Source organism: Salmo salar, chromosome 01 (assembly GCF_965601325.2).
Source record: "Salmo salar chromosome 01, fSalSal1, whole genome shotgun sequence".
In the NCBI taxonomy this organism is placed as follows: Eukaryota; Metazoa; Chordata; class Actinopteri; order Salmoniformes; family Salmonidae; genus Salmo; species Salmo salar.
The window spans coordinates 84962099-84974622 of record NC_138291.1 but is presented as its reverse complement, the minus strand read 5'-3'; the positions used below and the strand labels follow the sequence as shown (position 1 = coordinate 84974622).

The following is a 12524-nucleotide window of genomic DNA, read 5'->3' as shown; positions in this document are numbered from 1 at the left end:
AATCCCCTTTCCGATTGTTTGGGGCATCTGGAAAAAAGCTTGTCCGGAGAAGACAAGGTGAGCGCTACCATCAGTCCTGTGTCATGGCAACAGTAAAGCATCCTGAGACCATTCATGTGATGGGTTGCTTCTCAGCCAAGGGAGTGGGCTCACTCACAATTTTGCCTAAGAACACATCCACGAATAAAGAATGGTACCAACACATCCTCCGGGAGCAACTTCTCCCAACCATCCAGGAACAGTTTGGCGACGAACAATGCCTTTTCCAGCATGATGGAGCACCTTGCCATAAGGCAAAAGTGATAACTAAGTGGCTCGGGGAAAAAAACATAGATATTTTGGGTCCATGGCCAGGGAACTTCCCAGACCTTAGTCCCATTGAGAACTTGTGGTCATCCTCAACAGGCGGGTGGACAAACAAAACCCCACAAATTCTGACAAACTCCAAGCATTGATTATGCAAGAATGGGCTGCCATCAGTCAGGATGTGGCCCAGAAGTTAATTGACAGCACACCAGGGCAGTTTGCAGAGGTCTTGAAAAAGAAGGGTCAACACTGCAAATGTTGACTCTTTGCATCAACTTCATGTAATTATCAATAAAAGCCTTTGACACTAATGAAATGCTTGTAATTATACTTCAGTATTCCATAGTAACATCTCACAAAAATATCTAAAGACACTGAAGCAGCAGACTTTGTGAAAATTAATATTTGTGTCATTCTCAAACTTTTTGCCACGACTGTAGCCTACTTCTCTGGTAAAATGCAAGGTTAACTTCAAGCAAAACATTTGGAAATGTAGCTGGATACATTCTATCATAAACATTAGAAATATGATGGGCATGCATATTTTTTTTGCAAAAAATACCTTGCCTTTTCATTGTAAGCTCATTTACTTGTGGGGCTGCTAGCCAAATAGCATTGCACTTCTGTCATTTAATGAAAAGGAAGCTATTTTCTGTGGATTTGTTTTTGTTTGTCTGTCGAAGCAAAAGATACCCCTGGACGTAACAACTAAATAGATTATTGTCTGATTGGTACTATCCTTCCCCACCTACGCCAGCTAAACCCCCTATGCTCCTTTGAGACCCCTCTTTCAAAGTGACTGAGTTCTCTTCTAGCCATGCTAGCCAAAATAATGGGCAACTGGAAATTTTTATGCATGATGGGATGTTACTTGCTTAATTAACTTAAGAACCGCACCCGTGTGGAAAGTACCTACTTTCAATGTACTTTGTATCCCTCATTTACTCGTTTCCTTTATTTTGGCAGTTCTGTCTGTCTTTGTCCTGTCTTGTCTGTCTTGTCTGTGATATTTTAGCCTAGTTCAGTTGTTTCCTATTCCAAATACAATAGGTTAAACTTCTACATTGCATCCAGCAATTGAATTATTCAGATTTTTGTCACCAAACAAGATTAAGAAGCCAGTTTACATTTTCACTGGACTATCCACACAAACACCGACTATAATAATTACCCCTAAATTAATGAATTCATAATTACCCCCCCCCCCCCTTTGCTGCCACTATTTCAATGTAATTTCCTGTCCTAGAGAGGAAATGCACTTTTAGGTTCCTCCTCTGAAAAAACGACAAAGGCTACTTGTATATACAGTGCCTTCGGAAAGTATTCTGACCCCTTGACTTTCTTCACATTTCGTTACGGTACTGCTTTATTGTAAAATGTATTAAGTTGTTTTTTTCGCCCTCTATAATCTACACACAATACCCCATAACGACAAAGCAACAACTGTTTTTTTGAAGATTTTTTTATTTTTTTTACGAAAAATAAAAAAATAACAAATCACATTTACATAAGTATTTAGACCCTTTACTCAGTACTTTTGTTGAAGCACCTTTGGCGGCAATTACAGCATTGAGTCTTCTTGGGTATGACGCTACAAGCCTGGCACACCTGTATTTGGGGATTTTCTCCCATTCTTCTCTGCAGATCCTCTCAAGCTCTGTCAGGTTGGATGGGGAGTGTTGCTGCACAGCTATTTTCAGGTCTCTCCAGAGATGTTCGATCGGGTACAAGTCCGGGCTCTGGCTGGGCCACTCAAGGACATTCAGAGACTTGTCCCGAAGCCACTCCTGCATTGTCTTGGCTGTGTGTTTAGGGTTGTTGTCCTGTTGGAAGCTGAACCTTCGCCCCAGTCTGACGTCCTGAGCGCTCTGGAGCAAGTTTTCATCAAGGATCTCTCTGTACTCTGCACTGTTCAGCTTTCCCTCAATCCTGACCAGTCTCCCAGTCCCTGCCACTGGAAAACATCCCCACAACATGATGCTGCTACCACCATGCTTCACTGTAGGAAGGGTGCCAGGTTTCCTAAAGATGTGACGCTTGGCATTCAGACCAGAGAATCTTGTTTCTCATTGTCTGAGAGTCCTTTAGGTGACTTTTGGCCAAGCGGGCTGTCATGTGCCACTTGACCATAAAGGCCTGATTGGTGGAGTGCTGCGGAGATGGTTGTCCTTCTGGAAGTTTCTCCTATCTCTACAGAGGAACTATGGAGTTCTGTCAGAGTGACCATCGGGTTCTTGGTCATCTCCCTGACCAAGACCCTTCTCCCCCGATTGCTCAGTTTGGCCGGGCAGCCAGCTCTAGGAAGAGTCTTGGTGGTTCCAAACTTCTTCCATTTAAGAATGATAAAGGCCACTGTGTTCTTGGGGACCTTCAATGCTGAAATCTTTTTTTTTATACCCTTTCCCAGATCTGTGCCTCGACACAATCCTGTCTCGGAGGAACACAGACAATTCTTTCAACGTGAGCCTGGTTTTTGCTCTGACATGCACTGTCAACTGTGGGACCTTTACATAGACAGGTGTGTGCCTTTCCAAATCATGTCCAATTAGTTGAATTTACCCCAGGTGGACTCCAATCAAGTTGTAGAAACATCTCAAGGATGATCAATGGAAACAGGATGCACCAGAGCTCAGTTTCGAGTCTCATAGCAAAGGGTCTGAATGCTTATGTTAGTAAGGTATTTCAGTTTTTTACTTTTAATACATTTGCAAAAATGTATACAAACCTGTTTTCGCTTTGTCATAATGGGATATTGTGTGTAGATTGCTGAGGATTTATCAATTTTAGAAAAAGGCTTTAACATAACAATGTGGAAAAAGTCAAGGGGTCTGAATACTTTCTGAAGGCACTGTATATTTTCACATATTGGGTGTGGGAATTTCTACATGGAGTTCATTAACATCAACAAATAGGGCACTGAAAGCTGTCAGTGTAGCTAGCTAGCATGTTAACCTTATCTAACTAGATATCTTGCTAACATTAGCTAGCAAGAACCTTATCTGTTGCTTTTTGTTTTTTACTGCACCGTATTCAAAAGATTAGCCAGCTGGCTTTATGGCTGGTTCTGGAGCTGGATTTGTCATAATCAAACTTCCCCACAGATGGAAACCACTGGCCTTTGACTCCACTATCTGTTGTTAACTCCAATGTTTTGGCATCTTCCATAAATCACACTAGTGAATCCGCCACAGCAATAGTTAGAATGAATAGGATGAAGCTCTGGGGATATGGATAACTGTTGAAAGGTTGTTTTTCTACATTGTAATATACACGGTGCAACCTTTGGTCGGTAGCAGCCCGCGCTCATGGTTCTCACAGGGGAAGTGAATTGAATAGCTACAATGACTATGATCATGCACGCCGAAAATGACATGCAGTGCCTTCAAAGTATTCATACCCCTTGACATTCCACATTTTGTTACAGCCTGAATAAAAATATTGGAAATAAATCTCACCCATCTACACACAACAATATATTGAAAATGAAATACAGATGCATTCAATTTGCATAAGTATTTGCACTAGAGGTCGACCGTTTGATTTTTCAACGCCGATACCGATTATTGGAGGACCGATTTTATTTATTTGTAATGATGACAATTACAACAATACTGAATGAATACTTATTTTAACTTAATATAATACATCAATAAAATCAATTTAGCCTCAAATAAATAATGAAACATGTTCAATTTGGTTTAAATAATGCAAAAACAAAGTGTTGGAGAAGAAAGTAAAAGTGCAATATGTGCCATGTAAGAAAGCTAACGTTTAAGTTCCTTGCTCAGAACATGAGAACATAAGAAAGCTGGTGGTTCCTTTTTAACATGAGTCTTCAATATTCCCAGGTAAAAAGTTTTAGGTTGTTATTATAGGAATTATAGGTCTATTTCTCTCTATACGATTTGTATTTCATATACCTTTGACTATTGGATGTTCTTATAGGCACTTTAGTATTGCCAGTGTAACAGTATAGCTTCCATCCCTCTCCTCGCTCCTACCTGGGCTCGAACCAGGAACACATCGACAACAGCCACCCTTGAAGCAGCGTTACCCATGCAGAGCAAGGGGAACAACCACTCCCAAGTCTGAGCGAGTGACGTTTGAAACGCTATTAGTGCGCACCCGCTAACTAGCTAGCCATTTCACATCGGTTACACCAGCCCAATCTTGGGAGTTGACAGGCTTGAAGTCAAACAGCGCAATGCATTGCGGAGGGCTGCTGGCAAAACACACGAAAGTGCTGTTTGAATGAATGCTTACGAGCTTGCTGGTGCCTACCATCGCTCAGTCAGACTGCTCTATCAAATCATAGACTTAATTATAACATAACACACAGAAACACGAGCCTTAGGTCATTAATATGGTCGAATCCGGAAACATCACGTTTATTCTTTCAGTGAAATACGGAACCGTTCCGTATTTTATCTAGCGGGTGGCATCCATAAGTCTAAATATTCCTGTTACATTGCACAACCTTCAATGTTATGTCATGATTACGGAAAATTCTGGCAAATTAGTTCGCAACGAGCCAGGCGGCCCAAACTGTTGCATATACCCTGACTCTGTTGCAGAAGTGACACATTTTCCCTAGTTAAAAGAAATTCATGTTAGCAGGCAATATTAACTAAATATGCAGGTTTCAAATATATACTTGTCCTTGCTGCTGAAAGGCATCCCCATAGCATGATGCTGGCATAGCCATGCTTCACGGTAGGGATGGTGTGCCGGGTTTTCTCCAGATATAGCGCATTGCGTTCAGGCCAAAGTGTTTCATTTTTGTCTCATCAGACCACAGAATCATTTGTCTTATGCTGTCTTTCACAAGCCTTTTTGCAAACTCCAGACGTGCCGTCATTCCTTTTTCTAAGGAGTGGCTTCTGTCTGCCCACTCTCCCATAAAGCCCAAATTGGTGAAGTGCTATAGAGACTGTTGTCCTTCTGGAAGGTTCTCCCATCTCAGCCAAGGAACTCTGTAGTTCTGTCAGTGTTCATTGGTCAGGGAGATGACCAAGAATCCAAAGTCCTTCTCTCCCGGTTGCTCAGTTTGGTCGGACGGCCAGCTCTAGGCAGTCTGTTGTGTCCAACTTTTGACTGGTACTGTATGTAAATTCGATTTCTGTATTTAAGGCACTGCGTCGCGGTGCTAGCTGTGCCACCAGAGATTCTGGGTTCGAGCCCAGGCTCTGTCGCAGCCGGCCGCGACCGGGAGGCCCATGGGGCGGCGCACAATTGGCCCAGCGTCGTCCGGGTTAGGGAGGGTTTGGCCAGCAGGGATATCCTTGTCTCATCGCGCACTAGTGACTCCTGTGGCGGGCCGGGCGCAGTGCACGCTGACCAGGTCGCCAGGTGTACGGTGTTTTTTCCGACACATTGGTGCGGCTGGCTTCCGGGTTGGATTTGCATTGTGTCAAGAAGCAGTGCGGCTTGGTTGGGTTGTGTTTCGGAGGACACATGGCTCTCGACCTTTGCCTCTCCCGAGTCCGTACGGGAGTTGCAGGGTTGAGACAAGACTGTAACTACTACCAATTGGATACCACGAAATTGGGAAGAAAAAAGGGGTAAAAAAAAAAAGATAATCTTCTGGCTGAAAAAAATGTGTTCCATGTGTCAGGCGGCCAAGTGGACAAAAGGCTGTTTGGCTCATCTGCCACGAAGAGGAATAACTTTGCAGCTGTTTCTGATTAATAAACATGCCATGCTGGTTGGTGGTAACATTCAAATAAAACCCAGCCCTGAAACGGGCTTAAAATAATTTATATGTCGTATCATAGCAAAATAAACCGCATTCACACTGATTTGCACGAAATAGGCATTTCAGATTTGTCAATTCAAGCCCAAATATATCATACGATGACTTGTCTTAAATCATTGTGCAACATCATGGGTTAGCTCTAGCCATAGTCTTTCAGCTCAAAAAACTGGATTTCCACCTCAATTCCATTCAGGATCAATCTCTAGACTACTGATTTGGCCAAATTGTTTTATGGAATTTAAGACTAGGTTTCAGGAAATGTTTTATTTCTTTTTTTTTTTTTAAGCAAAATGTGCCAACTTCCTGATGGGGTCACTGACCCCCTTCGGACACCCCCCCTACACAACCTTAGGTCTACATCAGCACCACTTTCTCAGAAAATCCTAGATAGAGCCCTGACTGTACATTTAAAATGTATTTCTGCTGAAGAGAAGCCAATTACCAAGTACCCATAAGACTATAGCCTACCATTCCTAATGAGGCAGTCTTCTGCCAACATCTGCCGCCTTGGGGTCTGAGGCCGGGAGTTCCGCCGCAGTGAAGTGCTACTCATAAAGATTTAAAGTTTGGCAGGTCTGGGATGGTGTTCTACTGACTGTCTTCCTGTGTTGTCTTTACTGTAGGTGGGGTGGATATTCACTGACCTGCTCTCTGAGGACACCAGGATAGGAACGGTTAAATATACCAGGAACAAGGTGAGAACACATCCATACACTGCCTGGACAAGCACTATAACCTTAACCTGTAGACCAAAATTGCCAAAAACCAGGGAATAGCCGCATAACAGCATTAGTTTTGTGAACGAATCCAGACGACTCTAGGTGGACAAAGCTGAAATAGCTGACTTCTTTATTTCTTTGATCATTAAAATGTTTTATCTTGTCTGTGTAGGACTCGTATTTCCTGAGTGCGGAGGAGTGCATCACGGCTGGACACTTCCAGAACCAACAATCTAACCCCTGCAGACTCTCACCTGATGGACACTTTGGGTCCAAGTTTATCACTGTGGTGGCCACAGGTACGCTAGCTACCCATGGCTCACCTAACTAGGCTACCTGTGGCTCACTCTAAGCCTAGCGGTTAGAGCGTTGGGCCAGTGACCGAGCTGACAAGATGAAAAATCTGTCGATGTGCCCTTGGGAAAGCCACTTAACCCTAATTTGCTTTATGGCTGACCCTGTAAAACATATTTTCTCTGAACCTATCTGGTGTATGTGACAATAAAACAGTATTTGTTTTTACATACAGTGCATTCGGAAAGTATTCACACCCCTTTACTTTTTCCACATTTTGTTACGTTACAGCCTTATTCCAAAATGGGTTGAATAATAAAAAAAATCCTCAGCAATCTACACGCAATATCCCCATAATGACAAAGCAAAAACAGGTTTTTAGATTTTTTTTGCCAATGTATTAAAAATAAAAAAACAGGTACCTTGTGTAAATAAGTATTCAGACCCTTTGCTATGAGACTTGAAATTGAGCTCAGGTGCATCCTGTCCATTGATCATCCTTGAGATGTTTCTACAATTTGATTGGAGTCCACCTGTGATATATTCAATTGATTGGACATGATTTGGAAAAACACACACCTGTCTTTATAAGGTCCCACAGTTGACAATGCATGTCAGAGCAAAAAACATGCTCAGGTCGAAGGAATTGTCCGTAGAGATCCGAGACAGGATTGTGTTTAGGTACAGATCTGGGGAAGGGTATCAAAATATGTCTGCAGCATTGAAGGTCCCCAAGAACACGGTGGCCTCCATCATTCTTAAATGGAAGAAGTTTGGAACCACCACAAGACTCTTCCTAGTGCTGGCTGCCCGGCCAAACTGAGCAATCAGGGGAGAAGGGCCTTGGTCAGGGAGGTGACCAAGAACCTGATGGTCATGCTGACAGAGCGCCAGAGTTCCTCTGTGGAGATGGAAGAACCTTCCAGAAGGACAACCATCTCTGCAGCACTCCACCAATTAGGCTTTTATGGTCGAGTGGCCAGACAGAAGCCACTCCGTAGTGAAGGCACATGACAGCCTGTTTGGACCTTGCCAAAGCGCAGCTAAAGGACTACCAGACCATGAGAAACAAGATTCTCTGGTCTGATGAATGCCAAGCGTCACGCCCGGAGGAAACCTGGCACCATCCATACGGTGAAGCATGATAGTGGCAGCATCATGCTGTGGGGATGTTTTTCAGCTGCAAGGACTGGGAGACTAGTCAGGATCGAGGGAAAGTACAGAGAGATCCTTGATGATAAACCTGCTCCACAGTGTTCAGCACCTGAGACTGGGGTTAAAGGTTCACCTTCCAACAGCACAACGATCCTAAGCACGCAGCCAAGACAATGCAGTAGTAGCTTCGGGACAAGTCTCGATGTCCTTGAGGCCCAGCCAGAGCCCAGATTGAACATCTCTGGAGAGACCTGAATGTTGCTATGCAGCGACACTCCCCGTCCAACCTGACAGTGCTTGAGAGGATCTGCAGAGAAGAATGGGAGAAACTCCCCAAATACAGGTGTGCCAAGCTTGTAGCGTCATACCCAAGAAGATTCGAGGCTGTCATCGCTGCCAAATGTGCTTCAACAAAGTACTTAGTAAATGTTCTGAATACTTATGGGATCTTTCTGTTTAAATTGTTTTATAAATTGACGAGGGACATTTTTTTAATCAATTTTTGAATAAGGCTGTAGCGTAACAAAAAGTGAAGGGATGTGAATTTCCGAATGCACTGTGTATATTTTGCTATCCTGGACCTGCGCTACTGTCTAAAAGAGCAATCTGTTTACATAACATTGAGTGATGATTGGTATTACCTGATCTTGTGATATTCATAGATCAGGAAATCCCTAGCCTGGTCCCAGATCGTTTTGTGCCGTCTTACCACTCCTATATAATTTATTTGTGTCCATTTCGCGAAATTCGTCTTGCATCTCCTCTCAAACTTAACAGTACAGCATCACCAAATAGGTTATAAATTACAGAAATATATAAAACAAATCCTATGGTATTTGACCAACGGTGGTATCAACCCCCAGTCGGACTCTGTGTTACCCGCCAGGTGGTCCTGATAACCAGGTGCACTTTGAGGGTTACCAGGTGTCTAACCAGTGCATGGCCCTGGTGAGAGACGAGTGCCTACTGCCCTGCCGAGACGCCCCCGAGCTGGGCTACGCTAAAGAGTCCAGCACAGAGCAGTACGTACCGGACGTCTTCTACAAGGTACAGGAACACACACACGCATTCTTAGACTGTCTGAACTTCTCAAAGCTCAATAAACTCTGAAAGACACTGCACTCAAAGTCACTACCTTTTCTTTCTCACCACTAACAGACTATTTGTCATTTTAATGCACCAAACATTTTCTTTTGGCTGAAACTAAAGGAACAAATGTTGACATGCTTGATTGATCACGTTTATTATGCTTCAATTAAGTAAAATGATTCAGTAGATCAGTTAAATGGATGTGGCTATGGTATGAATAAATGGAGCTAGCCAATAGTGTTGCTGGAAAAATTGCTATACTGTTACATCGCAATATTATTTTGGACGATATTTCGATACTTTAACTCCAAGAATTGATTGTTTTATTTTTGCTAGGTAGCGCTAGCTAGCGCTAGTCAGTTGTACCTGTGCCAGAACTCCAGTATTTTTCATCCTATAATTTGTTCTTCATTTTAAACAGTGAGCCAACATGTTTTCAGCACTTTTATTTCTATTACTAACCATCCACAGTTTTTTTTTTTTTTTTTTTTATTCAAGTAGTCATACCGTATAAAAAAATAAAATAAACCACGACAGCTGTGATGGAAACAGGAAGTTTCAGTACAATTTTATAAATGCCGACAGATAATTTGTTAGTTCGACATGGGATCTTTTTGTCTGTAATTAATTATGCGCAAATTGGCTGTGGATATGCCTTTATGTGCCAATATTGATATAATAAACCATCATATCGAAGTAAACTTGGAGTCACGTGATGATATGGTGTGATCCTCCCAATACGACTTGGGAAAGCATGCAGTTTATTAGGCTACAGATGAAATAAGTTATCATGAATTTCACAGGGTGGTGAAAGTGCAAGGTGATGAGCTTGATGCTCCTTTCTAATAAATATCGAGGGTCTTATTCTGGTGACATGATCGATGCTTGGCTGCCATTTGACACATTTTTAAATAATATTTTTTTTATCCATAATAATCTCATCATGTAGGCTATACCTGCACTGTATCTGCGAGCTGTTGGCTAGAGCGCATGTGCCAAGACCAGAGTGGACACATTCGCTATATAACGCAACATGTTTAGTGATATAAACATTAGTAGAGTTGAAAAAGCTAAGGAAACTCATTTTTCTTTTATTTAAAAAAAAAAAATGTTTTTACCCTGTTTTCTCCCCAATTTCGTGGTATCCAATGGTAGTGAGTCTTGTCTCATTGTTGCAACTCTCGTACGGACTCGGGAGAGGCGAAGGTCGCGAGCCGTGCATCCTCCGAAACCCAACCAAGCAGCACTGCTTCTTGACACTACCCACTTAACCCGGAAGCCAGCCGCACCAATGTGTCGGAGGAAACACCGTGCACCTTTTGCTACAGTATTCCTATTTCTCTCTCCATTGATGATTGTTCTTCCCCTCAACAGGACAAAGATAAATTTGGCAACGACATCACATATCTAGCCCGGCCTCTTCCCGTGGAGTACCTTATCATAGACGTGAGTATGATTATAATTTTTTTTTTGCCGAGGTTTCCGTTAAAACAAGAAGAAAAATTCATAAAATTCCATGTGAATTCATTGTTGCTGCCAGCAACATGGTTAACCATTGCACCTGTACTACTTTATCTCAATTTCCTTCTCATTTAACTTCTCAAAGGATTGCCTTACAGGACTTTGCTGCTGTCGCTTGCCTTTCTATTCTCCATTTTTCCAACTGTTAACGATGATGACGTAGTGGTGGAGAGTCGACTCCAAAATAATTGATTCCTAAACTCCTTGCACGTTGACTCCCATTTCTGAGTGCTAAGATTTTACTCCTAAGATTCAGTATTTTTGGAACGGTGGAGACTGATTAGTTGCCGTACTTCTGAGAACACAAACACTTGCATCTTTTATAGCGAGCTAGCAAGGGACGGAGAGCGCATGGGTGGGCGCAGTATAGGCAGGATGGCCATCAGTCAAAACCGTGCTGTATCTTGCAATAGAAGGCTGTATGTCACACTTTCTTGGCTTGCAATGTCTCATAACTTCAATAAAGCATGGCCTATCATCAATGAATAGGCTGGGATATTGAGATTAGCGAGATGCAATACTTGGCTCTCGCACAGTCACACACAGTATGTGCACAGGTTCACTTCAAGCTGTTCACAGCTTGGTAGCCAGGGCACCAAAGCAGTGGAAAAGTTGAGCCTTCCGCTTCAACGCTCTTAGTTGTTTAAATTGATCCACCAAGCTGTTTACTTTCTGCATCTACGTTAAAGTGTTTTTTGTTTAGGAATTTTTTTCTAATTTTAAGCATCCTAATTTCGTTTAAACGTTCACACCCCTAGATTGAACAAAGTCCTGCATATACAGTACCTTCAGAAAGTATTCACACCTTCACTTTTTCCATAATTTGCTGTTACAGCCTGAAGTTAAAGTTGAGATTGTGTCACTGGCCCTATACACAATACCCCATAATGTTAGTGGAATTATGTTTTTAGAAATCTTTACAAATTAATTAAAAATGAAAAGCGGAAATGTTTTCATTCAATAAGTATTCAAACCCTTTTGTTATGGCAAGCCTAAAATAAGTTCAGGTGTACAAATTTGTCTAACAAGTCACATAAGTTGCATGGACTTACACTGCAATAATAATGTAAAAACATTTTTTGAAAGACTACCTAATTTCTGTACCACTCACATGCAATCATCTGTAAGGTCCCTCAGACAAGCAGTGAATTTATAAATATATTTATAAACATCAGCAGACGTCAAAGTGCTTATACAGAAACCCAGTCTAAAACCCCAAACAGCAAGCAATGCAGATGTAGAAGCACGGTGGCTAGGAAAAACTCCCTAGAAAGGCAGGAACCTAGGAAGAAACCCAGAGAGGAACCAGGCTCCGAGGGGTGGCCAGTCCTCTTCTGGCTGTGCCGGGTGGAGGGGAACCAGGCTCCGAGGGGTGGCCAATCCTCTTCTGGCTGTGCTGGGTTTGAGATTATAAGACTACATGGCCGTTAAGGCAGATCGTTCTTCAAGATGTTTAAACATTCTTAGATGACCAGCAGGGTCAAATAATAATTAGTGGTTGTAGAGGGTGCAACAGGTCAGCACCTCAGGAGTTGTCCGTTGGCTTTTCATAAGTGAGCTTTCAGAGGTTGAAACAGCAGGTGCAGGGAGGGATGAAGAGAGGCAACCAGAAGACAGGAGAACTTCACTGGATGGGTGACCCTAGCCCCCTAAGCTGGCAGGCTGGCTTAACCGCCTGCTGCCTG

At 42.6% G+C, this 12524-nt stretch overlaps 1 protein-coding gene across 1 annotated transcript in view; it reads left to right on the top strand.

Annotated features, from left to right (window-relative positions):
- nploc4 (NPL4 homolog, ubiquitin recognition factor) overlaps positions 1 to 12524 on the top strand; it is a 41922-nt gene that overhangs the window by 21438 nt on the left and 7960 nt on the right. Inside the window, exons 10-13 of the mRNA XM_014212612.3 lie at positions 6685 to 6756; positions 6953 to 7079; positions 9116 to 9276; positions 10693 to 10764. Coding sequence (XP_014068087.1) covers positions 6685 to 6756; positions 6953 to 7079; positions 9116 to 9276; positions 10693 to 10764 — 432 coding nt within the window. The remainder of the gene's footprint in view (positions 1 to 6684; positions 6757 to 6952; positions 7080 to 9115; positions 9277 to 10692; positions 10765 to 12524) is intronic.